Source organism: Mus musculus, chromosome 5, assembly GCF_000001635.26.
Source record: "Mus musculus strain C57BL/6J chromosome 5, GRCm38.p6 C57BL/6J".
Lineage (NCBI taxonomy): Eukaryota > Metazoa > Chordata > Mammalia > Rodentia > Muridae > Mus > Mus musculus.
In genome coordinates this window covers 140,874,108-140,900,095 of record NC_000071.6, presented here as the reverse complement: position 1 = coordinate 140,900,095, position 25,988 = coordinate 140,874,108, and the positions used below count along the sequence as shown (strand labels likewise).

At 51.0% G+C, this 25,988-nt stretch overlaps 1 protein-coding gene and 1 long non-coding RNA gene across 2 annotated transcripts in view; one reads left to right on the top strand and one right to left on the bottom strand.

Annotated features, from left to right (window-relative positions):
* The window catches only part of Card11 (caspase recruitment domain family, member 11), a 127,598-nt gene that overhangs the window by 100,501 nt on the left and 1,109 nt on the right, over positions 1-25,988 (top strand). The window contains exons 8-24 of the mRNA NM_175362.2: positions 311-436; positions 1,717-1,914; positions 4,030-4,206; positions 6,981-7,032; positions 9,028-9,110; positions 10,027-10,127; positions 10,943-10,995; positions 12,947-13,079; positions 14,092-14,293; positions 14,492-14,618; positions 16,326-16,566; positions 17,715-17,811; positions 17,999-18,094; positions 19,663-19,798; positions 21,954-22,133; positions 23,575-23,699; positions 25,640-25,755. Coding sequence (NP_780571.2) covers positions 311-436; positions 1,717-1,914; positions 4,030-4,206; positions 6,981-7,032; positions 9,028-9,110; positions 10,027-10,127; positions 10,943-10,995; positions 12,947-13,079; positions 14,092-14,293; positions 14,492-14,618; positions 16,326-16,566; positions 17,715-17,811; positions 17,999-18,094; positions 19,663-19,798; positions 21,954-22,133; positions 23,575-23,699; positions 25,640-25,755 — 2,243 coding nt within the window. The remainder of the gene's footprint in view (positions 1-310; positions 437-1,716; positions 1,915-4,029; positions 4,207-6,980; positions 7,033-9,027; positions 9,111-10,026; positions 10,128-10,942; positions 10,996-12,946; positions 13,080-14,091; positions 14,294-14,491; positions 14,619-16,325; positions 16,567-17,714; positions 17,812-17,998; positions 18,095-19,662; positions 19,799-21,953; positions 22,134-23,574; positions 23,700-25,639; positions 25,756-25,988) is intronic.
* Gm30804 overlaps positions 19,649-25,988 on the bottom strand; it is a 27,644-nt gene continuing 21,304 nt past the window's right edge. Inside the window, exon 4 of the long non-coding RNA XR_377172.3 lies at positions 19,649-20,077. This is a non-coding gene — a long non-coding RNA (predicted gene, 30804). The remainder of the gene's footprint in view (positions 20,078-25,988) is intronic.

The following is a 25,988-nucleotide window of genomic DNA, read 5'->3' as shown; positions in this document are numbered from 1 at the left end:
ATAGCCACATACACACACACACATGCACACCACATACATGTAGCCCACACATACATACACACACACAGCCACAGGCACACACATGCACACCACATACACATAGCCACACACACACATGCACACGCCACACACACACACACACCACACACATGCATACACCACACACACACAGCCACACACACATATGCACACACATACTTGCACATACATGCTCATGCAGAACACACACACGCTCTCACACACACAGCCACTCTCCCTAACCCCTGGAAGACCCAGGATCTCATTGCTCTCTCGCATTGCTCTCTCGCAGTACCTGGAGGAGAAGGAAGACCTGGAACTCAAGTGTTCAACCCTGGGGAAGGACTGTGAAATGTACAAGCACCGCATGAACACAGTTATGCTGCAGCTGGAGGAGGTGGAGCGGGAGCGGGACCAGGTACGGTGCCACCCTGGACGTGGCAGACCGTGAGGATGCCCAGCAGCGCTCTGGCACATGCTTGTGGTCCCTGGCCATGTGGTCTGTCTCCCCGACCTTAGAGAGCTTCCTCGTGAATCCATTGTCTCTGTCCCCAGCTCAGAGATGCATTCCATGTCGGGATAAGTGGGTCAGAATGAACAGGCCTTAAGGGATCAGGGAGGCCTGAGCTGCAGTCCCGTGGCTCCCATAACAGAGCAAGGTACTTACCTGGTCTCTTTAGTAAAATGCAGAAGTTGAATTCCAATCCTGTAACTCATAAAGTGTAAGCCCAAGGCAAGGCATCCACATGAAGGCTCAGTCTCCACATATGTAAAATGGGACTGGTTTCTACATTAGTGTGGTACAGACCCTGGGGGATGGAGGGTAAGACACAGCCCTTCACACTGTCCCTGACACATGGCAAGAACAGGTTAGGGTTACAGGATGCAGAAGTGAGAGGCTGTGATGCCCAAACTTCAGAGACAAGCAGGGTGAGCTAGTGAAGGCTTCCCTTCTCAGCCTGTTTCTGCTTAGGAGACAGAAACAGGAGGATCATAAGCTCAAGACCTGCTGAGGCTATAACAGTGAGTTGAGCGTCAGTGGGGCAACTTAGTGAGACCCTGTCTCCAAATAAAAAGCAAGAAGATAGCTGGAAATAGGGCATAACAGTAGAATGTGTACCTAGAATTCCCCAGTGAGGGGCTGGGGTGTGGCTCAGTAGTAGAGCCCCTGCCTAGAATCCCCCAGTGAGGAGCTAGTGGGTGTGGCTCAGTGGTGGAGCTCCAGCCTAGAATCCCCCAGTGAGGGACTGGGGATGTGGCTCAGTGGTAGAGGCCCTGCCTAGAATCCTCCAGTGAGGGGCTGGGGCATAGCTCAGTGGTGGAGCTCCTGCCTAGAATCCCCCAGTGAGGGGCTTGGGTGTGGCTCAGTGGTAGAGCCCCTGCCTAGAATCCCCCAGGGAGGGGATGGGGGCGTGGCTCAGTGGTAGAGCCCCTGCCTAGAATCCCCCAGTGATGGACTGGGGTGTGGCTCAGTGGTAGAGCCCCTGCCTAGAATACCCCAGTGATGGACTGGGGTGTGGCTCAGTGGTAGAGTACACACCTAGTACATACAAGGCCCTGGATTCAATCTACAATATCTCGGGAGGAAAGAAGAGCAGTATACAGTGGGTCCCTTGGCTGAAGCCTGAGCTAGAGGTGATGCATATCTCTACTTTACTTTAGTTTGCTTTGGGTGAACCCGTAGCTCTTCCTTGGCAGGCCTTCCACTCCCGAGATGAGGCACAGACACAGTACTCACAGTGCTTAATCGAGAAGGACAAGTACCGGAAGCAGATCCGGGAGCTGGAGGAGAAGAACGATGAGATGCGTATTGAGATGGTGAGGAGGGAGGCCTGTATTGTCAACCTGGAAAGCAAGCTCCGGCGCCTGTCCAAGGACAACGGCAGCCTCGACCAGGTAGGCTTAGCTAGCCATGTCCCCATACCCATGGCCAGGTGTCCCCCAATCCCTGCTGACCAGAGCAACCCCAGCTTACACGGTCATCATTGTGTCCCCTGCCTCTACTACTATGTGTGTGTGTGTGTGTGTGTGTGTGTGTGTGTGTGTGTGTGTGTGTAGGTCTGTGCGTGTCTGTATATGTCTGTGTGTATGTCTGTATGTGTGTCTGTGTTGTTTGTGTGTGTCTGTGTGTTTTTGTGTGTATGTGTGTGTCTATGTGTGTGTTTATGTGTGTCTATGTGTGTGTATGTAAGTATGTGTGTATGTCTGTATGTGTGTCTGTGTGTAGGTCTGTGTGTGTCTGTATATGTCTGTGTGTATGTCTGTATGTGTGTCTGTGTGTTTGTGTGTGTCTGTGTGTTTGTGTGCATCTGTGTGTGTCTATGTGTGTATGTAAGTATTCGTGTATGTCTGAGTGTATGTCTGAATGTGTGTCTGTGTATATGTCTGTGTGTGTGTCTGTGTCTCTGTGTGTATATGTGTGTGTATGTCTGTGTATCTGTTTGTGTCTGTCTGTTTGAGTGTCTCTGTGTGTCTGTGCACGTGTGCCCAGGCCTCTGAGATGGCTGGATGGATAAAGGTGCTTTCCCCCAAACCTGATGGCCTTAGTTCCATCCCTGGGACCCACACAGTACCAAGAAGGACAACACTAGCAACCTTAAAGTTAGGCATTTCAGTGACATTCCAGGCTGGCCCCTGCCTGGCTGAGTAACTCAGATCACTTTTCTAACTTTCTCTGCCTCTCAGTGGATCACAGCCAGCAGCAAGCCTTCCCTTGGCACTCTATGACAATGTGGAAGGTCACCAGGATTAAGATATCCTGTGCTTGTTAAAGTCACTGGTGCCCATGGGTGAACACTCATTAGTAGACAGAGAGGCAAGTAAGACTCCCAGGAGCCCCCTTGACACCTAGATATGAAGGAACACTGCTGCCATCCCTACAGGTGACATGTGATTGCTATAACTGAGGATCTACCAGACTCTGTCCTGGACAGAGACTGCATAAAAATACAACAGTATAAGATGGGTCAAGAGTTTACCAGGCAGGCGTGAGGAACTGAGTTCAATCCCCAGATGTGTTTAAAAGTGGGGGATGGGCACGCATGGTGTCTGTAGTCCCACTGCCGAGGAGGTAGAGACACACAGACCCTGGGGCTTGCTGCCCAGCTAGACTGTACTATTGGGTGAGTTCCAGGTTTGGAGAGAAAGAGAGAGACAGAGACAGAGACAGAGACAGAGACAGAGAGACAGAGAGAGAGCACATAGAACAACCATGATAGAAAGTGTCATGCAATTAAATCCTCATTTTCAAAGAAATAGAATATAGACTTGGCAGTTAGGCACAGGCAAAGTTGTGGTGTCTGAACTATGGTGTATATTTCAAATTTAAGGGCATCATGAAACCCATGAAGGAAGCCTTTTCTTTGGGGTTCCAGAAAGACCCCTTGCTTGCGGAGTTCTTGCCATGGGCCCCACCTGGAAGGCCCCTAGTCAGACTTCTTCTGGCCACATAGACCACTCAGCCTCCAGTCTTGCCAATGTGCCTCTTTCTCAGGAATACCTTCCCTGACCCCTGTAGCAGAGCTCAGGATTTCCAGGGCTGTGATTTCATCCTCAGAATGTGACAGTTTGTAATTTGCATGAGCCCCACACATGAGCTCCTCTACAGTAAGCCCAGCACTAGACACAAAACTCTTCCATGAGTAACCTCTAGATGTCTTTATGAAGCTAGAGTCCCCTCACCCATATTGGGGCAGGAGCAGCACAGATGGTAGTCTAACCCTGGAGATGGTATGAGCCAAGACCAAAAGGCAGCCAGCCAGCAGGTGGCCAGCAAGTGATGGTCCCAGATGTCTGTTGGACTGGAAAACATGAGAGTTAGGGAGAAGAAACAGACCCATGTCAAGGTGTGTTGATGAGCCATGACATCCAGGTGGGTATTCAGGGAGTCAGAAAAGATCAGCCCAGGCTGAGTGTCACACTTGGGTACCCAAGGGGGAAAACATCACACCATCAGCCAGTTTGCCTTATGCGTACTACCAGCATTCCCTCATGCTCTTCCCTCTTGTCTAGAGTCTGCCTAGACACCTTCCAGCCACCATCATCTCACAGAACCTTGGAGACACCAGCCCCAGGACCAATGGCCAGGAAGCTGATGATTCTTCAACCTCAGAAGAGTCTCCCGAAGACAGCAAGTACTTTCTGCCTTACCACCCACCCCGGCGCCGGATGAACCTAAAGGGCATCCAGGTACCCGGGGGCACAGGTGGGAGGCAGATAGTGGCAGGGGAGCCCCATGCAGGTGTGAGGTAGCACCTGACTCTGCTTGGGTATGACATGACCTGTTACAGTCCTGGACATAAGTCATGCTTGCTTGCAGGTATTCATTTGTTTGGAAAGCAAGAGCATGCATTAAGAGAACCGTCTTCAGATTCCATTCCCAGGCCCCATGTTGGGAGCTCACAGTACAGCACTGTCACTTTGGTTGCTACCCAGGGAGATCCAGGACATGTGGCTGGTTCTGAGGGAGTTCCTGAGTCGATGGGTGGGTAAATGGGAGGATGGATGGGTGGTTACACCAATGGATAAATGCATGCATGCATGGAAATTTGGGTAGGTAGGAGGATGGAAGGATGGATGATTGGGAGGATGAGTAGATGATTGATGAATGGCTAGTTACATGGATGGATTGGTAGATGGATGAATTGATGGATTAATGATGCCTGGATAGAATGGTGGATGATGGAGGGCTGGGTAGATGGATGGGTGGTAACAAGAATGAATGGTTGAGGGCTGGTGAGATGGCTCAGTGTGTAAGAGCACCCGACTGCTCTTCCGAAGGTCCAGAGTTCAAATCCCAGCAACCACATGGTGGCTCACAACCATCTGTAACAAGATCTGACTCCCTCTTCTGGAGTGTCTGAAGACAGCTACAGTGTATTTACATATAATAAATAAATAAATCTTTACAAAAAAAAAAAAAAGAATGAATGGTTGACTGATGGATGAGTTAGGGGTGGATTGATGGATTGATAACTGAATGACTACATGATAGATGGGATTGATAACTGAATGGATAGATGGGAAGATGGTGGTTGGATAGTTACACGGATAGATGGTAGACTGGTGGGTGGTTGGGTCAATGGACTGTTGAGTGGATAAATGGATAATAAGTGGATATATGAATGGATGGACAAGTATGAATGTATGAATGTGTGGATAATTACATGGATGGGAAATGGATGGGTGGATGGATGGATGGATGAATGGATGGGGAATGGATGATAGTGGATGTGTGGATAGAAAGATAGATTGTTACATGGATGGGCAATGGATGATGGGTAAACAGATGATAGATTGATGGGTAAGTAGATGGATTAATGGATAAAAGGATTGATGATAAATGGCTACATGGATGAATGAATGGTTACATGATTGGAAATAGATTGGTGGATGGATGATAAATGGATAAATGGACAGATGGATGGATGGATGGATGGATGGATGGATGGATGGATGGATGGTTTCATGTGTGATTTCATGGATTGATGTTGCATTGATAGATGGGTAGATAGTAAATTAATAGGTAGATGGGATGGTGAATGAATGAGTTAGATGGAGGGAGGGAGGGAGGGAGGGAGGGAGGGAGGGAGGGAGGGAGGGATGGTGGCTGGCTCTGTGAATGAATGGGTAGTGATGTGGATAGTTACATGGGTGGGTGGGTGGGTGGATGGATGGATGGATGGAGAGATGGTGGCTGGCTCTGTGAATGAATGGGTAGTGATGTGGATAGTTACATGGGTGGATTGATGGATGGATGGATTAATGATAGCTACATGGATGGATAGTGCCTTAGTCAGGGCTTCTATTCCTACACAAAACATCATGACCAAGAAGCAGGTTGGGGAGGAAAGGGTTTATTCAGCTTACTCTTCCACATTGCTGTTCATCACCAAAGGAGGTCAGGACTGGAACTCAAGCAGGTCAAAAAGCAGGAGCTGATGCAGAGGCCATGAAGGGATGTTCTTTACTGGCTTGCTTCCCCTAGCTTGATCAGCCTGCTCTCTTATAGAACCCAAGACTACCAGCCCAGAGATGGCACCACCAACAAGGGGCCCTTCCCCCTTGATCACTAATTGAGAAAATGCCTTACAGCTGGATCTCATGGAGGCATTTCCCCCAACTGAAGCTCCTTTCTCTGTGATAACTCCAGCCTGTGTCAAGTTGACACAAAACTAGCCAGTACATATAGGATGGTGGATGAGGAGTGGGTGGGGTTGGGTAGATGGATGGGTAGCTACAAGAATGGATGGTTGACTGATGGATGGGTGAGTGGGTGGATGGATGGATTGTTAAATGAATGATTACATGATAAAAAAATGATGATGGCTGTGTGAATAGATGGGAAGATGGGTGGTTGGATAGCTACATGGATAGATGGTAGACTGATGAAAATGTATAAATGGATGGATGGATGGATGGATGGATGGATGGATGGATGGATGGATGGATATTTAATGAATAGATGTATAGATGAATGGATATTTCCATGCATGCATAGATGAGTCATTGATAGGTGAGTGTAGAGTAGATGACTGGATAGTTACATGGATATACCACTCATCAAAGTCTAGTCACCCCTGCCTCTCTGTGCTAATGGAAGAGGGTAACACATGAACCAAAGGTAGCAGGCAGCTTCTCTGAAGCCCAGTCTCTCATGGAGGTCCCTGCACATGAGTCAACTTGGCCTATAGGGCTCCTGTGCTTCAGGACTTTAGAACCCTGTCCAAGGGCTCCCTTAGAGGGGGCTCATCTGGAGTAGCAGTTAGCTGACTCAGGCCTGGGGGAAGAGAGGCTACATCTTGTCCCAACTGCAGGAGCCTGGCATCAAATGTATGACCCAAGCCAGGCAGCTGCAGAGCAGACGGTTTGTTTTATTTTCCTCTTAGCTGCAGTGACATGAGTCTAGGGCCCTGTTTGATTTGTGTCTTCTGTCTTGTGTCTTCCCCTCCTCTCTCTTTCAGCTGCAGAGAGCCAAATCCCCCATCAGCATGAAGCAAGCATCTGAGTTTCAAGGTTAGTAGGCTGCCCAGATCCTTTTTGCCCTTGCTCATCTGTCACCCTCCCCCTCTCGTTCCATCTGTTTCTCCTGCTGCAATGACCGACCCTGCGAGTTCAACCTGGGCAAGGCCTCCTGGGTATCAGAGTGCAGCGTTTCAATCAGTCAGTAAGTGCTGCTCATCACCATTCAGGGCTCTGTCCACCAGCGTGTCACCTCTGTGGCCCTCTTGGCCAAATGGAGCATCTTATTTTTTATTTTTGCATGCATATTTGTGTGATGCCCGCATGTATATGCTTGTCTCTGTGTGTGCACATGAGTTGTCTATACAGAGATCCCAGGCTAACCCTGGAAATCTTCCTCAATTGCTGCTCAACTTTGTTCATTGAGGTAGGGTCTCTCATTTGAACCCAGAGCTCATGGGTAAGAGAAGTATAGCTAGCCGGGTTGCTCCAAGTTGTCTCCACTTTCTGAATACCAGAATTAAGACGGCTGCCACACCTCCCAAGTATTTACATAGATGCTGGAGATCCAAACTCAAGCTCTCATGCTTGCACAGCGAGTATTAGCTACTTTATTTACTAAGCCAGCTCCCAACTCCTGAACTGAGCTCATCAGTAAAGGGACTTTTGAACTTCCTCACCCAAGATTTTGGCTGGCAGTGCCCAGATGTGTGAGCTACAAGTTCAGCCACAAACTCCTGGCTCTCCAAAGCTTACCATCTTCAAGGTTCTTCTCTCAGCCTCACATCTACTCTAGGAGTGGCAACTGTCTAGGGAAGGTTTGCAAGACAAACAAAGCTCCCGCTATATGGCAAGTGCTGGAAGGTTCCAGAATGTGCTCCGCAGTCTGGAAACTCAGATCGGGGTCACAGGAAGAAGATGGAAAGTGCCCAGGGACACCCCCAGGAAGCAATTGAAACAAAATTGGGACATTCACTTAAACTGAGTCTGGAAACTGGATGAATTTAAGTCCATAGACTTACAAAGAGAGGAGCAGAAAGTGTGGGGTGGATCTGGGAAGTTTGGGGTACAAAAAAAGAGTATTAAAAGTGAGACCCCGGACAGACAGGAGTCACAAAACCCAGAGGTCCATTCTGACTGCCTCAGCTCCAGTCTACTATAGTGACTTTAGGGAGGGTAGGGAAGAATAGTACAGACCTGAAGTCTGACACCTGGTTGAGCTCCCTTGCAGCTATGTTAGGTGTCTCAGTGACATTCTTTATCCAAATGTGATGTGCAAAGATCCTGGGGCCTGTGACATACAGATTAAACACCCAAAAGGAAACAGAAGGATGCTAACCAACTAAGAGCTGTGCTTTTCGTCACTGTTAACGAAGCCTGGCAGGCTGCCTACTGTGAGGATCTAGTGGTGGAAGTATAACGCAAGGCTTCCCTCACAGAGCATACATAATGGGCACCGGAGTCTACACGGCTGTGCACACACAGACAGGTCCTGGCACCTTGGAGGACAGGAGCCTTGTAGGTGGCAGGTCGGTCACACAAAAGTTGAGAGCCCCTGAAGAGCAAGAGACAACATGGGGGGCTTTGCTAAGGAAGTGACGAGCTTGTCCCTCTTTTGGCTGTGCTCTGCCGTCAGCCCACCTTGTCGAGCAGGGAAAGGTTTGATGATGGGGAAGATGGGCATGCGTTTTCCCTACCTACCCAATGCTTCTTCATTGGGTGGAGGTGGGAATGGGGGGGGGACCCCCTCCATGAGTCCTCAAAGACAGGTGACATGGTTTAGTCTTGACTGGAGCCGCCCTTAACCGGCCTGGCTTGGGGCAGGATATGCTATCCTGAAGAACAGAAAAATAGCGCCACCTGCACGCGAAGGAGAAGCAGGGACTTTACTAATGTTGCTTCCTGGGTTTCCACAGGGGACAGAACAGTCCCCTGCCCACCCATGTCAGGAGAACCCCAAGTAGAGGTTTTAACTCCCCTCCCCCTCCCGCTCCCCCCTCCCTTTTCTCTCTCCTCTGTTTTCTGGGCCCGCGGCTCTGATGAGGACAGTCAAGGGGCACGAAGAGGATTTCACAGACGGCAGCCCCAGTTCCTCCCGCTCGCTGCCTGTCACCAGCTCTTTCTCCAAGATGGTGAGCTGCCGTAATTTCCACTCCACTTACACACCTTCAGAGTCCCCGGGCTGAGCCTGGGGCCTCGCTGATGTTTATTTAAAGAAGTTTTCCTTTCCCCAGCCCAGCAATGTATTCACACCTTCCTGCTGCCTCCATTCCCAATTTAACACTTGGTGGGAGGAGGAGGCGGGCCTCCTAAGGGCCGGTGGGAAACAGGACCAACTCTGCAACTTCACAGCCCTATGCAACCCCGGCCATTGTCCTGGGAGGCTTTGGGCAAGGCAGGGGTTGATGGAGCAGCAGGAGAGGGCGTACCCCCACTCCTGTACAGAGCTAGGTAGGGTCCCAGCCTTCTGTTACATCCAGCTATCTATTTGTAACCCACAGAAGGCACAAGATTAGAAATTCTAAGCCTGAGGGGTGCCCTGGGAAAAATGTCAGCTCAGCTTCTCAAATCAGACCCTGAGGGAGGTAGAAATTTGGTAATGAATGTACAACAACGGTCTGGTACCAGCTCCCGTGCCAAATCCAAGGTCCTGTTCCATCCACCGTCCCACCTCTCCCCTACCCCTCTGCAAAGCACCCCTCTCCACACCCACCCTTTCCAAGGCAGAGCCCGCAGCTGTGAGGCACAGAACCCAGTCTGTGCAGGGTCATGAGGCCTCGGCTCTGCCTCCCCAGCTCAGCGGTTTCCGTCTGCTTCTCCCGGCGAGCAGCTGTGGAAGCAGCTGTGTGCCAAGCTCCTCTGACTGCCCTGGGCTGAGCCCAGCCTCCTCCAGCCAAGGTCATACTGAGGACCAGCTTGCTCAGCCCATGCTTCCCAGGGAAGGGTGGGAACATCCCAAGTTAAATTTAGTTCCCGTGTATATAATATTTATGCCCGCCGAGGCATCGCAGATAAATATCCGGTAACACAGCTGTGCCGCATTCACAGCAACCCCATCGGAGCCGCAGCAGCATCATGTCAATCACGGCAGAGCCCCCGGGAAATGACTCCATAGTCAGACGCTGTAAGGAAGATGCGCCACACCGGAGGTGAGTGAGTGGCAGCTGGAGGCCTTGGCTAGGTGACTGACCCTGTCTCCATACCATATTGGTATGAACTCCTTAAACCTCTCAACAACGTTAGAAAGAAAGGCGAGGGAGGGCCCACTCCACATGGGGAAGTTGAGGCTTGGAGTTGGGGAACCACCCTCTTCATAAGCCTGGTCCACACTGACCTGTGGAGAATACCGGCTCGGTCCCCCAGGGGGCGCACCCTTCTGAACAGCTTAGACCCATGTTCAGGGACCTTACAGAAGTCTCACAGACCCACCTACACCACTGTGGCCAGCCAAGGGCTAATCCCACCAACTCCTGCCTAGAGGGCGCTCTGCGGCCTCAGAGTCATCTGAACATGCGTAGGGAGCAAATGTGTGTGGTGTGAAAAGCAGTCTTCTTGGCTCTCTGGGAAATTTATACCCCAGGCTGGCCTCTCACGGGCGATCTCCCTGCTTCTGCCTCTCGAGTACTGCGATTATTGGTCAGTACCCACCATGTCTAGCTCCACCTGCGCCACGCCCTCAAACACACACACTCCCTGCTCCTTTTGCCTCCTCCTCGGCTGAGATGCGGTCTCTACAGGCCACCAGGGCAGCCTTCCTACTTCCTTACTTCCTCTTCCTCACCTACTCCTCGCTTCATCCCACCCTCCTCATTCCCCCATCCCCTCCCATGATGGCCTCTTAGAACCAAGGCCCGAAGGAAAGCCAAAACATTCTAGAAGTTTCCCCTACCTTGTTCTCCTGAAGCACACATTCACGCCAGTGTCGTCTCACCGCCCCCCCTCCCCCCGGGCTTGTTTCTTACAGCACGGTGGAAGAAGACAACGATAGCTGTGGGTTTGATGCCTTAGACCTTGACGGTATGTATGTATCTGCCAGGCCCGAAGGAACCCCGGAGGGCAGGGTCTGCCCCAAAAGGACTCAGAAGGAAAGCATGGGAGGAAGTCTGATCGTAGACTCGAGCCAGAGACTAAGCTGGCTCTGTGGTTTATAGGCAGAGCCAGCCACTCAACTGAAGAATAAGCAAAGCCATGGATCTAAAATAATAATTATAAGACTCGGAATGTGGCTCATCCGTAAAGTGATTTCCCCCAATGACCCCACTCCTGTGAGAGGCTGGGGTGTGGCTCAGTGGTAGAGCCCCTGCCTAGACTCCCCCAGTGAGGGGTTGGGGTGTGGCTCAGTGGGCTTGATGGCACACTCCTGTGATCCTAGCACTTGGGGGGGGGGCAGGGGTGTATGTGAAGTTCAAGATCATCTTCCACTATTTAGAGAATTAGAGGCCATCCTGGGCTACATGAAATTGGAGGTGGAGATCAGGACTAAATTTAGGACATGGTTCTCAAATAACCACATTGGGGACACTGACACACTCTCAGTCATACGCAGGCTGTATGGAAAGCCAGAAATGAGGGCCCAGACTTCAGAGATACAGAATACATGTATGGTCCCAATGACCTGCCCCTCCCAGTCAGGGATCCCTACTCGGTCCCAGTCCCACCATCCCTGTTGACAGAGACTGTGGTGTCAGTGCCATGAACCCAAGGCATATGGCGGGCTGGATCACTGAGAGGGAGGAGAACCTGGAGATGGGCCCAGGCCCCGGGTGTCACCAGACCCCTATCCTGCTGGAAGGTTAGGCTCAGCATCCTGCAGACACACCCTGCCAGCACACACATAGACATTCCAGTTCTCCCCAGCCCCGTCTGTGCCCCTGACTAGCAGAGGCCACCAGCAGATAAGATGGAAAGATTAGCGATCCTCCATAATCGGGGACCATCACTAGCTATCAAGTGTTAAAGAGGGGTTAGCACCTAATGGAGGCTGGGTAATGAAAGGAGCCAAGAGAGTTTTAGATCGGGGAAGCTGGGAAGCGAATCCTGGGCAAGCGTCCAAGTACGTTGCGGGTGTTGGGAAAAATTCCTGTGCTCAATTGGCCTTTGTTATCAGCCCCAAGCAGGACCAGAGTGTCCCTCACCCTGGTGGCTCTATTCCAGTGAGCATCTATCTCCCCTGGGAACTTACAGACCAGTTGAGGTGGGAGAAGAGGATAGGGACCAAGGTCCCCCAAGACCCAGAGTCTGAAAGACCATGGAGGAGGGTGGGGAGACCACTTGGAGTTGGGGTGCTAAAGTGAGAACCCGGGAGTCCACTCCCAAGACAAAGCGAAGAGCTGGGGAGACACCTCAACTCCTGAGTTCTTGCTCCACAATCATGAGGTCGGGAGCTCAGATCCCAGCATCCTCACAGCAAGCTGGGTGTCCCTGCAAACGTCTCTCACCCTAATTCTGAGGGTCGCAGAGACAAGGCTGCTGAGTCTGGCTAGCCTCCCGCTTCTCTGAGAAGGCGTGAGTCCTAGTTCAGGAGAGACCCTGCTGCAAAGGAGTAGACAGAAAGTGATACAGGTACCAGATGACCTCTTCTGGTCCTCCTAACTCCCTATACACAGACATCTAGTGAGACTCTTTAGGAAGAGAAGCAGGGGGATGTCTATTTTGGACTTTGCCTGCCCTGGTGGCAGGAGATAGGCAGAGTGTAGTAAGAGCTGTAGGGTTCTCACCCCAGATCCCTGCATCTGGGTACACTGTAATCCCAGCATGTGAGAGATGGAGGCAGGGGAATGGCAAATTTGAAGACAGTCTGGGCTACATGATACAACTCAGTGCTATGCCTCTGTAGACTCCCCCAAAATTTCAGTCTACAAGGCTATGCTATTATTTAGCTCCATGCTGGGGGAAGAGGGTGATCCTAGATGCTCCCCCCCCCCCCCCCCAGTGCTCCAGGTCCTGACAGACCCTCATTCCTCTGCAGATGAAAATCACGAACGTTATTCCTTTGGACCTCCCTCCATCCACTCCTCCTCCTCTTCACACCAGTCAGAGGGACTGGATGCCTACGACCTGGAGCAGGTCAACCTCATGTTACGAAAGTTCTCTTTGGAAAGGTATGGAGGCAGGGCTGGGGAGATGACTCTGTGGGTGTAGCACTTGCCACATGATCATGAAGACCTGAGTTCAAATCCCCAGAGCCCACATAAAAATCTGGGTGTGGTGTCATATGCTTGTAATCAGCAAGCCCCAGATCCAGAGAAGGGTACAGGGATAGGACAGAGGTATCAGGAAGAGGAGTGGCCAAATGGGGGCTTAAGGATGGGACCCAAGACCCTCATCTTTTCACTTCCCTAACTGAGGGGACCATCTACCTGCCTTAAGACTAAAGCCAGAGTCTCAGTCACAAATCAGTTCCTCAGACTAGGGGTGTGGCTCAGTTGTGGGGTGCTCACCAACATGCATGAATCCCTGGATTCCATTCCAGCACCACCTACGTCAGGCAATGGAATCCCAGCACTCAGGAAGTGGAAGAGAGAGGATCAGAAGGTCAAGGTTTTTCTTGGCTACCTAGTGAGTTGGAAGCTAGCCTGTGCTACATAAGACCTATCTCAAAGTATGGCATTGGGGAGGGTAGAGAGAAACACTCCATCTATTCCTAGGATAAGAAACCTAGACATTGTTGGGTGATGGTGACACACACCTTTAATCCCAGTACTCTAGAGGCAGAGGCAGGCACATCTCTGAGTTTGAGGCTAGCCTGGTCTACAGAGTGAGCTCCAGGACAGCCAGGGCTACACAGAGAAACTCTGTCAATAAATAAATAAATAAATAAATAAATAAATAAATAAGGAAGGGAGAGAAGAAGAAGAAGAAGAAGAAGAAGAAGAAGAAGAAGAAGAAGAAGAAGAAGAAGAAGAAAAGGAAGGACACTCAGACACACAGAGGACAGGGCGGTAGTTATTCCTACTTCCTGATGACTTCCTGCAGTTGTGAATCCCTTAGAACCCAGAGGCCTCCAAGCCTCAAGGACACATACAGCCATGCCACCAGCATCCTTCCCCAACCTACTAGCATGTTCAGCTCTTCTCTTTTGAGTCCAACTGCCTATTTTATTTCCCACCTCAGGCCCTTCCGGCCATCGGTCACATCTGGGGGTCACGTGCGGGGCACCGGGCCCTTGGTCCAGCACACAACTCTGAATGGCGATGGGCTCATCACGCAGCTCACCCTTCTGGGCGGCAATGCACGCGGGAGCTTCATTCACTCTGTCAAGCCAGGCTCACTGGCTGAGAGGGCCGGACTGCGTGAGGGCCACCAACTCCTGCTGGTGAGACATAGAGGGAGAAGCTACGGGTTGTCCCCAGGCCCTCCACTTCTACGTACACGCATGCGCACCTAGAGACACATGCAGCCCAGTGGCACAAGATGCCCTTGTGTCTGATGATGGATGCTCCAGTGGGAAGCAGCCTTAACCCTGCCCATCAGCAGAGCCAAAGAAAATGAACCTCTTGTTCTTGTCCTGTAGCTGGAAGGTTGCATCCGAGGCGAAAGGCAGAGCGTTCCACTGGATGCGTGCACAAAAGAAGAGGCCCGTTGGACCATCCAGAGGTGCAGTGGCCTCATCACTCTGCATTACAAGGTCAACCATGAAGGTAAACCTGGGCCGGACCTGGTCCACACAAGGGTAGGGTACAGGACGCATACCCTGAGCCTCCCACTTGCTCCATCTGTGCCCATGAGAGTTGAGCCGCATCTCAACCCAAGAGGATAACAGGTGGGTTTGAAGATGCTCCGGGTCACCCTGAACCAAATCCACAAACCTCCTAGGGAAACAAAGGACACGGCTCCAGCAGCCTGGCTCGCTCCTCTCCCAGCACGGTGACATCTGTCTCCTCCGTCATGCTTCCCAGTCTGCTACAAGCAGAGACTCTGGGCCAAGCACATCCGGTCCGCTGACAGGCAGGCAGCCCTGCCTCCCCGCCTGGCCCAGCCCCCTGCAGCACTGCTTGCTGCCCGGGTGATGACTCGATTCTCATTCTCACCTCTGGGTTTTCCTGCGTGATTGCCTCTGCAGCTGGATCTTATTTTTAACCACAGTAATCATGAATATTTGAGCACAGCATAAATAGCCCGCCAGCTTCTCCAGCCGTTCTCCTGCCCCTTCTTCCCAGAAGCACCCCTGGTGCAGAGGATGGCACTGTGGAGCCCAGTCACCCCCACTCATGGGATTTGTTCCTATCAACTCCTGAGGCTGGGCTTCCCAGCCTGCATCCCAAAAAAATAAATCTTTAGGGGACATCTTGACCCATGGGCTACAAGGCTGCAAAGTGAGTTGCGTGGCCTAATGGTAAAAGGCAGCGTAGCCCTCCAGACTGAATTTCTGGGAAAGCCCTAAATAGAGCTCAGACTCAGGGCTGCTGGGTGGTACTAGGGAGTCTGAGCGAGGACTGGGCAAAGCTAGAACACCCCTGAAGGACCCAATATGGAGTCTCTGTTTCTTTATACCAACTCAGTTGCCTGGAATGCCCTTTGGCTATGAACGACCTCCTAGGACCCTGCTTGTTACAACTCCCATTTGACCCACAATCCTCTGACATTGAGCTTATTTGGAGATATAAATTATAAGTGTATACCATGGGTGTTCACTGACAGATTGTAGCATTTATTAGAGTCACACCATAAGCCCTGAATGCTCCCAAAGTTACTTGCAAATTTTACTCAAAAGACCAGTAACATTTGGCCATAATCATACCTGCAGCATTTGGCAGTAGCTACTAAAGCTTCCACACAGATTTGCAAAGACCTGGTGACTCGCCTTCTTTATCTGTATCCAAGAGTAATGAGTACATCTGTCCACCAAAAATAACATATCTGAATAATGCACAACAGTGTGGAGTACTATACAGCAATGAAAAGGAATGTGTGCCACAGTGCTGTGTCTTATTAACATAATGTTGAGCAGTATCAGCCAGAAACAAAGAACCTCTATTTTTGCAACATGCGGTACAGCTAGCTAGGACTACAGCAATCAGGATAAGGTTAGCCTGACAGAGCCTACTGGTTTAGAGTAGGGGCTATCCACATGTATGCATTTGCAAAATTTGAGTTGAAGGATGCATATGCATATAGCCTACTGCATGTTAAGTACCACTTGGCAGAAAAGGCATGGGGACCACAATATAGATGCTAGTAAGTTAGACATTGTGGCTCAGCACAGATGTTAGCCCTAAGCTTTCTTGGAAGCTGAAGTGAAAGAGAGAACCCCTAGCTGGCATGGCTGCCCACTCACAAGGAGGAAGACAGGCACTCAGACGCGGTATCTCCAGGGTGCTTACATTTCTGGATTACGGTCTCCTCAGGATACCGGAAGCTGCTGAAGGAGATGGAGGATGGTCTGATCACATCAGGGGACTCGTTCTATATCCGCCTGAACCTGAACATCTCCAGCCAGCTGGATGCCTGCTCCATGTCCCTCAAGTGTGACGACGTGGTGCATGTCCTAGACACCATGTACCAGGACAGGCACGAGTGGCTGTGTGCACGAGTCGACCCCTTCACTGACCAAGACCTGGACACGGGCACCATCCCCAGCTACAGCCGGTGAGTGGGGGATGGGCTCCCACACCACCCCAGGCCAGCAGCTCCCTCAGCCTGGGAACTGGAAGATTGGGGCTTCCTTGCTATTGTAAGGACTGTACAGTATCCTCACAAAACCTCCTACCACCCTCATTACATCCAGTGACCACCAGGCATGCTTGGAAGCCCTCTACCAGGAGCCACACCTCAGCCCCTCACTGGGGGATTCTAGGCAGGGGCTCTACCACTGAGCCACACCCCAGCCCCTCACTGGGGGTTTCTAGGCAGGGACTCCACCACTGAGCCACGCCCCCAGCCCCTCCCTGGGGGATTCTAGGCAGGGGCTCTACCACTGAGCCACACCCCAGCCCCTCACTGGGGGATTCTAGGCAGGTGCTCTACCACTAGCCACACCCCAGCCCCTCACTGGGGGATTCTAGGCAGGGGCTCTACCACTGAGCCACTTCCCCCAGCCCCTCACTGGGGGATTCTAGGCAGGGGCTCTACCACTGAGCCACAGACCCAGCCCCTCCCTGGGGGATTCTAGGCAGGGGATCTACCACTGAGCCATGTCCCAGCCCCTCACTGGGGGTTTCTAGGCAGGGGTTCTACCACTAAGCCAAGGCCCCAACCTGTTTTACTTTTTTTTTTAATTTGCAATAGAATTTGACAAAATTACCCAGTCTAAAATTGAACTTGCAATCCTGCCCTCAGGCCCTTCTCCCAAGGCAGTTGGGATGACCATTCTGCCTCATCTCTTTTCTTTTTATCTGAGGTTCAGGGTCGAGTGGAAGGGGATGGAATCCTCAACCCTGGGGCATACTGGCAAATGCGCTGTCTCTGAGCCATGCCCTAGTCCTTCAGTGTTTTCTCTTTAATCAGGCTGGGCGGAACCCAGCAGGTGTCAGGGCTGTTGGGTTTCTGTTCTTCCACACAGTGACACCTGCTCTTCTGGGCCCTTGCTACAGCTTAGTCAGCCTCAGGCAGTGGCTCTCAGCCAATCAGATGGTCAGTGAAGAAACCCAGACACAAGGGCATGACCCTGCAGCTGCTCCTCAAGAGTCTAGAACCCAACCCCAATGGGGGAGCCCTCAGGCCCAGCTTCTCCCGTTTGCAGGTCACACACCTTGCCCAGTCATAGCTCTGAGGTTGCTCCCATGTCCCCTCCACAGGGCTCAACAGCTTCTCCTGGTGAAGCTCCAGCGGTTGGTTCACAGAGGCAACCGGGAAGAGGCAGACAGCGCTCACCACACCCTGCGCAGCCTCCGGGTAGGTACACAAAGACACACACACACACAGCCCAGGCCCTGCTGCCACCAGGCTGCAGGTCTTTGATGTTGCACCTGACATTCAGGCCAGAGAGGCCTTGGGGCCGGATGGACGGACATCTCTCTACCGCAGTCTCATACTCGGGAGCCCTTTCCTCAGCCTGAGCTGATTGACAAACTCATTCCAGAACACCCTGCAGCCCGAAGAGATGCTTTCGACGAGCGACCCCCGAGTCAGCCCCCGCCTCTCCAGAGCGAGTTTCTTCTTTGGCCAGCTCCTGCAGGTAAGGTTGGTGATCGGATGCCCACTGACTTTTCTGGCACAGTGTGCTGGGGCTCCTCCCTCTGCCTACCAAGAAGAGACACCAGGGGGACATAACAAGGCATTGTATTTCAGGTGCCCCTTGTGACATCTCACAGCGCCTGGCTTCTCTGGTCCCATTTTATCCCCGCAGTGACAGGTCTGTAGACAGACTCCTAGCCTGCTGGAAGCCAGTCTCACTTTCATAAAAGATTTGAAGAAACTTTAGGCCAAAAGCGCTTCAACAACTCTGCTGCTAAAATATGATTTAAAAAAAAAATCAGTTGTGCTGCGTTGGGGAGAAAAAAACAAACCCTCCAGATATGTAGGCCAGTTTATTCTCTCTGGGGGAGCATTAAACTTACCCGAGCATCCTAGCAGCCAAGGAGACAAGAGAAACCCAGCAGGTTCCTTGGCTCTTACCCATCTGTGGAAACAGTTCAGCTCTTCAGAACCGGGAAGGATTTTTTTTTTCTTCCTTGTACTTCTAAAGAAAAAGCCAAGTATTTTGGGGGCCGATAATACAAAGACCACTGACAAGGTTGTTTTGTGACTTCGTAGAGGTACAGATGCAGTGATTATAGACATTTCTTGTATTGATAGTTGAGAGAAGCACAGGATGTGAGCCCAGACGCACATTTCCTGCATTGGTGCTGCATTAATTATACTCCAATGCAGCAAGAGATAGCTGACACCTTGACCCCGAATCCCAGATAGATACAAGCCTGTGACAGAGACAGCCGGTGCGAAGAGACCTGCAGAGCATGAGGCCCCTGGAAGGCAGGGCCATCCATCTATCACGACATTGTTAGGCCCATGTGTCAAACTTGAGCCAGCAGGGTTTCAGCCAGAGACTCAAGGCTAAGCTAGGGGAATGGCTTAGTTGTTTAAATGTCTACCTACGTTGCACGGGGCTCTGGGTTCCTTCCACAGCACCACATAAACCTGGCATGGTGAAGCAGGCTTCTAATCCCAGCTCTCTTGCAATCCCAGAGGCGGGGGACCCAAAGTTCAAGGTCCTCCTGGGCTTCATAGTGAGGATATGGCTAGCCTGGGCTACATGAGACTCTGTCTCCAAAATATATAAGGATAAAAGTGTGAGGCTAGCACACAGTAGGACAGGGCAGGCTCTTCTGAAGCGGGGAGAGGCTCAAAGGTGCCCAGAGAGCTCTGTGGGAACCTGGATTCTGTACCAGAGAAGTATCTATGAACTGTGTGAGAAGCCACGATCCCAGAACCCAGAGGCTCATGGGAACAATGTGGGAAGAGTTGGAGGTTTCCAGCCTGGGTCCTCATCAGCTACAACAGTAGCTGCACGTGGTGTCATCATGGGATGGTAGCTAGAATGTTCCAGAGTCCCATGCAGAGGCTGGCTCTTTACAGTGGAGGCGGTCTGCCCTGGGCTCCCTGCAGCGTAAAGTCAAGGTTTGAACAAAGGTTTTGTCTTGCTAGTGCAGTTCACTCTTGGCCCAAACCTAGAGATTATGCCCCGCCCACCTGTCCTGCCCCCACCCTCTACCCCACCCTCCTACCACTGTCTCTTCTCCACAGTTTGTCAGCCGGTCAGAAAACAAGTACAAAAGAATGAACAGCAATGAGCGCGTGAGAATCATCTCTGGGAGTCCCCTGGGGAGCCTCTCCCGGTCCTCGCTGGATGCCACCAAACTCCTGACCGAGAAGCATGAAGGTGTGTGACGACCTCGAGGCCCCACCCCACAGCCCAGCAGGGGCATGTCTGGTACACACCCACCCTTCCAGGGAGACACATCTGTCTCTGACACAGGCTTAGCAGGATGAAAAGACAAAGGAGGGGCTGAAGAGATGGTCGGGGTAACGTGCTTACCCCAGCATCACTCCAGTGTGAACTGACAACCGCAGCTAGGGGAGACAGAGCCAGGAGGATGCCTAGAGTTCACTGTCCTGCCATTCGGGCCTGTTAAGCTTCTGATCGTGTGAGAGGCCCTGTCTGAAAAAATAAGGTGTAGAGTAATTGAGAAGCACACACAGTGAGACACCCAGTATCTGCCTCTGGCTTGTGTATGCAAGTGTGTGTGTGAGTGTGCATATGAGCTCACACACACACTTGCACACATAGAGAGAACCACGCACACACAAACACACACACACACACACACACACACACGCATGCATGCATGCATGCACACACATGCATGCATACACGAAGACATGCACACACATGTGCCCAGATGCCCACATTGACTGAAGCCCTGTGCCAAGATTTATGTATTTATTGATTTCTCTCCCACACTGAGTACCTTTTACTGTTTACCTGGCTGGTAAAAAGTCACCCCACATCGTGGTCCCCAGATGATGGTGAGCCCTCCCTGCCTCACCCATCCAGGCTGGGCTCTCTGGTGAACAGAGACTTGAATATGGATAATTAGGAAATCCTCTTTGTTCCCAGGTTGGGCAGGCCAGGAGCAAAGGAAAAGGGACAGGCCCCTGGTCCTGGGAAATGGGTCCCTAGATACCTAGCCCTAACAGATCCTCTAGCCCTGGGACTCAGGAAAATGGAGGGGTCTGCCTTCCATGGCAGACCACAAAGCTTTGCCATCTTGCCCACCTGGTCTTCTCCGCTGCCCTTCACTCTCCTGTACTCACCCATCTGTCTGCTGAACCCTCGCACTGCATGCTTTTCCTGGGGGAGTCCCTGTCTGTTCACACCTGACAGACAGGGCATCACTGACCAAAGGAACAAGTCCAGCCAAATCTACCTTGGAGAACCAGTGAATTCTCTGGGGCTGGTGTCAGGAGCGTGCGCACCTTAGACTATGGCATCTTCAGAAAGGTCCCACCACAGGGCAGGTGCTGACTCACAAAAGTGACACTCCTGGAGCTCCCTGTACAACTTGCAGACAGCTCCACTGAAGAGTCTCATCCCTAACCATGATTTACTGCCTCTGTAACCTCATGGGCTTTCATATGGCTTGTGTGGCCATATGAGGTCAGAGAAATCAGAGGTCTTGTTCTTCGGTCACCATCTACCTTAATGGTTTTGCTGTCGTTATTGTTGTTGTTTGGCTAAGGTTTTGTTTTGTTTTGTTTTGTTTTACTTTTCATTTATTTGTGTACACACTCTTGCCACGTGAGTGCAGTTCCCATAGGGACCAGAAGAGGGCGATAAACCCCCTGGAGCTGGAGTTACAGGTAGCTTTGATCACTCTGCTCCTCTGCAAGAGCAGCAAGTGCTCTTAATTCCTCAGCCGCCATCCTGAGGAATTAAGGATTTGGGGGCAAGCTCTCTCATTGGCCTAGCCACCCTGATGAGGCTAGACTGACTGACCAGCAAGTCCCTAGGGATCCGAGCCACCTGTCTCTGCCTGCCCGCACTGGGATTCTAAGTGCACACAACACACAGGATGTTTACATGGCTTCCGGAGACTAGTGTGGGTCTTCACTCACTTTCCCAGCAAGCACTTGTGCCCACTAAGCCAGCCCCACCCTTCAGTTCAGCAGGTTTCTGAGACACCCCTGTCCCTAGTCATTTCCTAGTGAGCCAGTGGGGGGAACATTTCAGTTGAAAGAGACACTACTGTGTACCTGGCTGTACTCCTTAGACCCTGCCCCTATTCTAAGAAGCTGTCCTTGGTCTACTGAGGTGGTCCAGACTTCAGAATCCATCAAGGCTCCCCTGTGTCTCCTCTACATCAGAGGCATTGCCTCTGGGGGCCCAGAGTAAGCTCCAAGATACCCATGTCCCTTTCTCTACCACCAGAGACCTCCAGGCCTTATGAGTCCAAAAGGGCAGCCAAGGCCCCCATGGCCTGAGTGTGCCCTCGGGCAGGGCAGGCTCTAACAGCCCACTGTTTCTGTTCTGTTAGAACTGGATCCTGAGAATGAGCTCAGCCGGAACCTCACCCTGATCCCTTACAGCCTGGTGCGCGCTTTCCACTGTGAGCGCCGCAGGCCTGTGCTCTTCACGCCCACCATGCTGGCCAAGACATTGGTGCAGAAGCTGCTCAACTCAGGGGGTGCCATGGAGTTCACCATCTGCAAGTCAGGTGAGCATGGCCAGGTGACAGACAGAGGGACACAGGCTTCGGCAGCCCATCACAAGAGTGCGCAGCCTCCCTGCCTTCTCCCCTCCCCTTTCTTCCATTGCTCCTCCTCTTCCTCTCTTCCTCCATTTGTGGCAGGAAGCCTGCCTTCCCCTGCTGCCCAACTCCTCCTCATCCTTGTACCCACTCGGCCACCTCGTAATGTTCTGTAGCCTACGTCATCATCTCCAGCTAGATCATATCTCCTTGGATACAGCAATGTGTCTCATCATGTTTTTAATCCTAACAGTTGACCATGAGTAAGATCCTGTGGTTGGATGGATGGATGAGTGAGTGGGTAGGTACATGGATGGATGGATGGATGGATGGATGGATGGATGGACAGATGGATCATAGATGGAAATGGGTATTAGGTAGATGGGTAAATGGGTAGATGGTAGATGATAGAAAGGTAGATGATAGATGGATGATGGATTGATGGGTGGCTAGGGATGGGTAGGGTAGCTGGATGGTAGACACTAGGAAGATGTGTGAATGGTTGAATGAATGGACAGCTTATGATGAATGGTTGGATGGGTAAGTAGATGAATGGATGGTGAATAGTCAGGTAATGGATGAGTGGATTGATGGACAGATGTGTGGATGTGTTGATGAATAGGCAGATGGATAGATAAATAGACAAATGGATAAGTGAATGGATAAATGGACAGATGGATGAATGGACAGATGGATGGACGGACAGACAGATGGATGGATGGACAGATAGAAGGATGGATGGACAGATGGATGGGTGGATAGATGGATATATGGATGGATAGGTGGATGGGTGAATGGAAGAGTAGATGGATGGATGGATGGATGGATGGACAGATGGATGGGTAGATGGATGGATAAGTGAATGAATAGATGGATGGATAGGTGGATGGATTAATGGAAGAGTGGATGGATGGACGGATGGATGGATGGATGACTGGTTGACTGGCTAGATGAATTGATGAGCGGGTGGATAAATGAGTGAATGGGTGGGTGGATGGAAGAGTGGATGGATGGACAGATGGATGGATGGATTGATGAATGGATAGACAAAAGCATGGATAGATATGTGGGGTTGGCTCCACATGTGAGTTTTATTATTGAATCATACATAGCATTGCCCCACAATGCCTGGGCTACTTTGTCCAATGACACTCACAGCTGAAAAGCCAGAGTCCAAGTGTTTACGGAGCCCCTGCTGCATGGTCTGGCAGAGCAATCATGAACTTGACCCCACTCCCAGGGAGCTTCCCTATCTAGTAGAGAAGATGATGTTCCATTTAACCAAAGTGGGAAAGAACCAGATGAATATCAAATTATGTGGCACTTAGGAGGGACAGATAGGGCCTGGAAGAGACAACCCACCACAAATAGCACTTGCCACCCTGGGCACTAACTCCCCTCTCTTCAGATATTGTCACAAGAGATGAGTTCCTCCGAAAGCAGAAGACAGAGACCATCATCTACTCCCGGGAAAAGAACCCCAACACCTTTGAATGCATCGTCCCTGCCAACATTGAGGCTGTGGCAGCCAAGGTGAGAGACCCTGGGTACTGGCCAGACTAAGGCCCTACCCAACCATCTCTGTGAGGCACTGGGTCATGGGCAGGGATGGGTGGACACAGGCCCCAGGTCACTCTCTGACTCCACTCTTTGTCCTCAAATCTCTGATGTGGGCTTGTATTTTGGGATCCTCTTCTGTTTTCTGTTTCTGCCAGTGTCCTGGTGTTGGTTCATGTCAGCTAAGGGTGTGTGTGTGTGTGTGTGTGTGTGTGTGTGTGTGTGTTTACATGTGTAAAAGAGAGAGAGGAAGGAAGGAGAGAGAGAGAATGAGAGAGAGAGAGCACACCAGGGTTAGATAGAACACATTCTGGTTTGTTTTCTGTTGCTACCTGAAGTCCTATTTCATATTTCAAATAAGAAAGCCAGATCCTATTAAGGAGGTCTGATCACAGGGAAGAGAAAGTGAGTGGGCCACAGACAAGATAAATTGTACTGGAAAGGTGGAGCCCCACCAGCCAGGGTTAAGGGGAGGCAGGGAGGAAACAAATGCAGGGAGGAAGTCCAGAAGGGCAGGTTTCCAAGCTGTGACTCCCCAAGGCCTGGGTGCCAGGTCTACAGTGTGTGCAGAGGAAACATTCATAGAGTGATGGGAATACTATATTCTCTCTCTCCCTTTTCTTCTCTGCCCCTTCCTTCCTCTCTCTCCCTCCCCTCCCCCTCTCCTCTCCTCTCTTCTTCCTCTTCTCCATCTTCCTCTACCTCCTCCTCCTCCTCTTTCTCTAGCTTTTTGAAAGGGTCTCATGTAGATAAGACTGGCTTGAAAACTACAGTCTCCTAAGTCTCACCTACTAGGTAACAAAATTACAGTCATGTACTGCCACTCTTGGATATACATATTCATACACATATATGTATACATACATATATATATACATATGCATGAATATGTGCATACACATACACACATATATACACATATACATATATACACATACACACATATATTCAAGAATATATACATATATTCTGTTTTTTGTTTGGCTGGGTTTTTTAAAAGATATTTTTGTTTGATTTTTTTGTGTCTGTGTCTGTCTGTGTGTGTGTGTGCGCGCGCACATGAGTGCAATGCCCACAGAGGTCAGAAGAGGGCATCACATCTCCTGGAGCTAGAGTGTTCCTGGTGGTTGTGAGCTGCCACATGGGTGCTGGGATCTGAACTCAGATCTTCCCCAAGAGCAGCAAGTATACTTAGCCACTGAGCCATCTCTCCAGCCTTTGCTTGGTTTTTAAATAAGCTCTCACTATGTGAACCAGGCTAACCTGGAACTAGCTATGTCGTCCAGGCTGCCCTCCAATTGCTAACTTCCTGTCTCTGCCGCCCAGGTGCTAGGATCACAGGTGTGTACCACACACCTGCCTACTTATATTGTTTCCTTCCTTCCTTCCTTCCTTCCTTCCTTCCTTCCTTCCTTCCTTCCTTTCTTCTTAATTTGTGACTCTTACTAGGTAGCCCAGGCTGACCTGAAGCTCTCAGTCTTCCAGCCTCAGTCTCTCTAGGGCTAGGGTAGCAATTGTGCATGTTTTTTCTCTTTGATGTAAGTTTGGTGGGTTTTTTTCCTTAAGTGATGCCTTCAGCCACATGGGAATGTCCTTTCCCACAACTAACAAGCTCCTGGTTAAGCAGGTAGCCCCAAGGACCCCTGAGCCAACCTCCCTTCCTGGCATTTTCTGTTCTCTTACCCATTACCAGGAATTCCATGGAAGGCTGGAGGGGGTGAGTGTCCATTGCAAGCCCCCCTTGGATTCAACCTCAATAGCCGGTGTCACTGTGCTCAGCGGGGCTGAGCAAGTAGTACTCAGGTGTGGGGCTACGACCTCACCGAGGCCAACTTTTGAAGTTCCCTAGCACAGCCTGGCACCCACAAGGACAGCTGGGTGGGCACCACTGCTGATGGTGGCTGTTATACTTGCAGAACAAACACTGCCTGCTGGAGGCTGGGATCGGCTGTGTGCGCGACCTGATCAAGTGCAAGGTGTACCCCATAGTGCTGCTCATCCGGGTGAGCGAGAAGAACATCAAACGGTTCAGGTAAGGACACCCAGTCCTCACACCTGCCACACACACACCACCCTTACTCAGCCCTTCCAAAAACTCTGGATGCTGGGACGTGTGACACTAACCCTGAGTGCAGCCGGGCAAATGCCAGTACACATATGTAAGACACATGGGGTGAATGTGGCTGGTGAGAGATGGTCTGTCAACTTCCTGTCACTGAGATACTTGGGTCGAGCCCAAGAATGTAAGAAGCCCAAATTCAAAGA